This window comes from Mastomys coucha, unplaced genomic scaffold, assembly GCF_008632895.1.
Source record: "Mastomys coucha isolate ucsf_1 unplaced genomic scaffold, UCSF_Mcou_1 pScaffold6, whole genome shotgun sequence".
In the NCBI taxonomy this organism is placed as follows: domain Eukaryota; kingdom Metazoa; phylum Chordata; class Mammalia; order Rodentia; family Muridae; genus Mastomys; species Mastomys coucha.
Genome location: NW_022196912.1, coordinates 99,060,441 through 99,063,875, shown reverse-complemented (window position 1 = coordinate 99,063,875; position 3,435 = coordinate 99,060,441). Strand labels below are relative to the sequence as shown.

The window sequence follows — 3,435 nt, the reverse complement described above, 5'->3', positions numbered from 1 at the left end:
TGGCTGTCCTGGAACTCAATCTGTAGACCAGGCTGGCCTCGAACTCAGAAATCTGCCTGCCTCTACCTCCCAAGTGCTGGGATTAAAGGTGAGCACCACCATTGCCCAGCTGCCTCCTGTTTCTTGATGACTGTGGGGGGCAGGGACCACCTTCTTCCCCTTGGCTCTCTTTCCTTTGGGCATCTTGCTCAGCTGGTGGAGAGAGCAGTCTGCCTCATTTTTAGGCTCCAGTTTCTCCACCACTTTTAGAATGGTAAACATTCTTCAACCCCTTAAGCTTCATAAAAATCACTGCCCTCCCTGGGAGAAAACCTAATACCATCACTCTGCTAAAGGAATATAGCAATACAAGTTTCCTCCGGGCACACAGCAGCACCCATGATCAGGGCCTCACCCAGCCTTCCTCCATAGATGGGCATTAACACAGCAATCCACAACTGGACACTGCAGAGAGAGACTCAGGAAAACCTAGCCCGAAACTCGATGTCCTTATCAAAGCTTTCCCTCCTTCCTCAGGCCTCAGGGACCTTTGCAGAAGAGATGGCTGGAAGAGCCAGATGAGCGTAGTACACGCCTTTAATCCCAGAACTCTAGAGGCAGAGGTAGGTGGATCCCTGAGTTCAACTATAGAGCAGTTCCAGGGCTTTTCAGAGAAACTTTGTCTTAAAAAAAAGTTTATTTATTTTATATATCTGAGTACACTGTAGCTGCCTTCAGCCACACCCGAAGAGGGCATCAGATCCCATTACAGATGGTTGTGAGACACCATGTGGTTGCTGGGACTAGATCTTGGGACCTCTGGAAGAGCAGTCAATACTCTTAACCGCTGAACCATCTCTCCAGCAAGCTGCTACAATCATTCTGGAAATCAGTCTGGTGGGTCCTCAGAAAATTGGACATAGTACTACCTGAGGACCCAGCTATACCAACTCCTGGGCAAATACCCAGAAGATGCTCCAATGTATAATAAGGACACATGCTCCACTGTGTTCATAGCAGCCATATTTATGACAGCCAGAAGCTGGAAACAACCCAGATGTCCCTAAACAGAGGAATTGATGTAGAAAATGTGGTAAATTTACACAATGGAATACTACTCAGCTATTAAAAACAATGACTTTATGGAATTCGCAGGCAAATGGGTGGAACTTGAAAATATCATCCTGAGTGAGGTAACTCAGTCACAAAAAAACATACATGGTATGTACTCACTGATAAGTGGATATTAGCCCAAAAGCTCAGAATATCTAAGATACAATTCACAGACTACATGAAGCTCAAGAAGAAGGAAAACCAAAGTGTGAGTGCTTCAGTCCTTCTTAGAAGGGGGAAGAAAATACTCACAGGAGGAAATATGGGAACAAAGTGTGGAGCAGAGACTGAACGAAAGGCCATCCAGAGACTGCCCCACCTGGGGATCAATCCCATATACAGCCACCAAACCTGGATGTTATTGAAGATGCCAGGAAGTGCTTGCTGATGGAAGTCTAATATGGCTGTCTCCTGAGAGGCTCTGCCAGAGTCTGACAAATACAGAGACAGATGCTCGAAACCAACCATTGGATTGAGCATGGGGTTCCTGATGAAGGAGCTGGAGAAGGGACTGAAGGAGCTCAGGGGGTTTTCAGCACTGTGGAGGGAGCAAGATTATTAAAAGGCCAAATCTCCACTCCCAGAGCTCCCGGGGACCAGACCACCAACCAAAGAGTACACATGGAGGGACCCATGGTGTTGGCCCCATATGTGCCAGAGGAAGGCCTTGTTGGACATCAGTGGGAGGAGCAGCCCTTAGTCCTGTGCAGGTTTGATGCCCCAGCATAGGGGAATGCCAGGGCAGGAAGGCAGGAGTGGGTGGGTGGGGGAGCACCTTCATAGAGGCAGAGGGAGGAGGGATGGGATCGGGAGTTTCTGGAGGGGAGATCTGGAAAGTGGATAACATTTGAAATATAAATAAAGAAAACATCCAATAAAAGAAAAAAGTTTAAAAAGAAAGGAAGAAAGGAAGAAAGAAAAATCTTAAGAGCTAGAGGTATTGGATCACTCCAAGGAAACTTTTCCAGACTTGACAAGACTATTATATACATGGACTTGCAGAAACTGAGGCAGCAAACACAAGACCCGCACAGGTGCAAGCCAAATGGGATTCTGGCACTGAGACACGGAAGGGGACACAGGGACCCACTCCTAACCAAAAAATTATTTAGAATTGATACTCACTGACAAATGGAAAGTCAGTTTTCTAAAATGGAGTGTCATTGGGTATATCAATGACACTCCAGGGCAGGTACCATGCCCAGAAGTTGGCCCACAATGAACCCCATGGTTTTGTTTTGTGTGTGTATGTGAGTGTGTGTGTGTGTGTGAATTTTGGTTTACTTTTGGCATGTTTTGTCTTATTTGTTTCTTGTTTTGATTTTTGCTTTTATGTTTTTGTTTTGTTGAGAGAGAGAGAGAGAGAGAGAGAGAGAGAGAGAGAGAGGGAGGGGGAGAGAACAGAGTTGAGTGTGGAGATTTTGGGAGGAGTTTCAGGAGGAGAACACATGATCAAAATATATTACATTAAAAAAACTGAATAATAAATATATCACTGCCCCCTAAGGTATAGTGGGATAGCTCAGTGGCAGAGTGCTAGCCTACTGTGCACAAGCTCAGTCCTTGGCACCATAGAAAAGTAAAACCTAATTCTTCCTCAAACATAGTCCATAAAAACATTGTGGGGAAAAACTTCAAGACTTTATTGAAAGGAGAAAACAATGCACACACATCCTAATGGGGGGGGGGCAGCTATTCTCAGGAGGGATCACCACCAGAAATGTCACCACTCAAAGAAAATCACAGTTTTGCTGGGATTGGCCTCTCGTGCTCATTCAAATGTTTATGGAAGAAAGTCTGGAGTTGCTGCCAAGCATCCACCTGGGCCATGGCATGAGCCCTGGACTCCCCTCCCCAGATCACAACAATATTAAAGTAACTGTGTACTGAAGCTTTGCACCAGGGGAAGTAAGGGGGCTCAATATAGTGGCCTGTCTCTGGGTAGCAGATGATCTGGGGCTTTTCCTTCCCATGGGCCTGCAGGAGTTTGGAGGCCTCTCTGGCATAGAACTCGCTCTTCCAGTTGTGGTCATCCTGACCTACAAGGAACAGGAAGGCTGTGTCAGACCTTTCCACGGGGATGATGCTCCTCTGGTCAGCTCCTTCCAGAGGGACATTCAGAAAATCCACCATATCTGAAAAGCTATCTTTGGTTACTTTAGTTCGATTTATGTCACTGCCCACAGTGGGCAGACTCTCATCCTTGTATTTTAAGGTTCTGCCAGTATTGACCACGGAGCCATTGATAATGACAGCAGCTGTGATGCCTTTAAGGAAAGAGGCCATGGAGAGGCTGAGTTCAGCCCCTTTGGAAATTCCCAGCAGGCCAATTCCTGGACCCTT

At 46.4% G+C, this 3,435-nt stretch overlaps 1 protein-coding gene across 1 annotated transcript in view; it reads right to left on the bottom strand.

Annotated features, from left to right (window-relative positions):
* Nucleotides 1-2,714: 2,714 nt before the first annotated feature.
* LOC116081071 (acyl-coenzyme A thioesterase 5-like) overlaps nucleotides 2,715-3,435 on the bottom strand; it is a 7,433-nt gene continuing 6,712 nt past the window's right edge. The window contains exon 2 of the mRNA XM_031357732.1: nucleotides 2,715-3,432. Within this exon, the coding sequence (XP_031213592.1) occupies nucleotides 2,833-3,432 (600 nt within the window). The 3' untranslated portion in view covers nucleotides 2,715-2,832. The remainder of the gene's footprint in view (nucleotides 3,433-3,435) is intronic.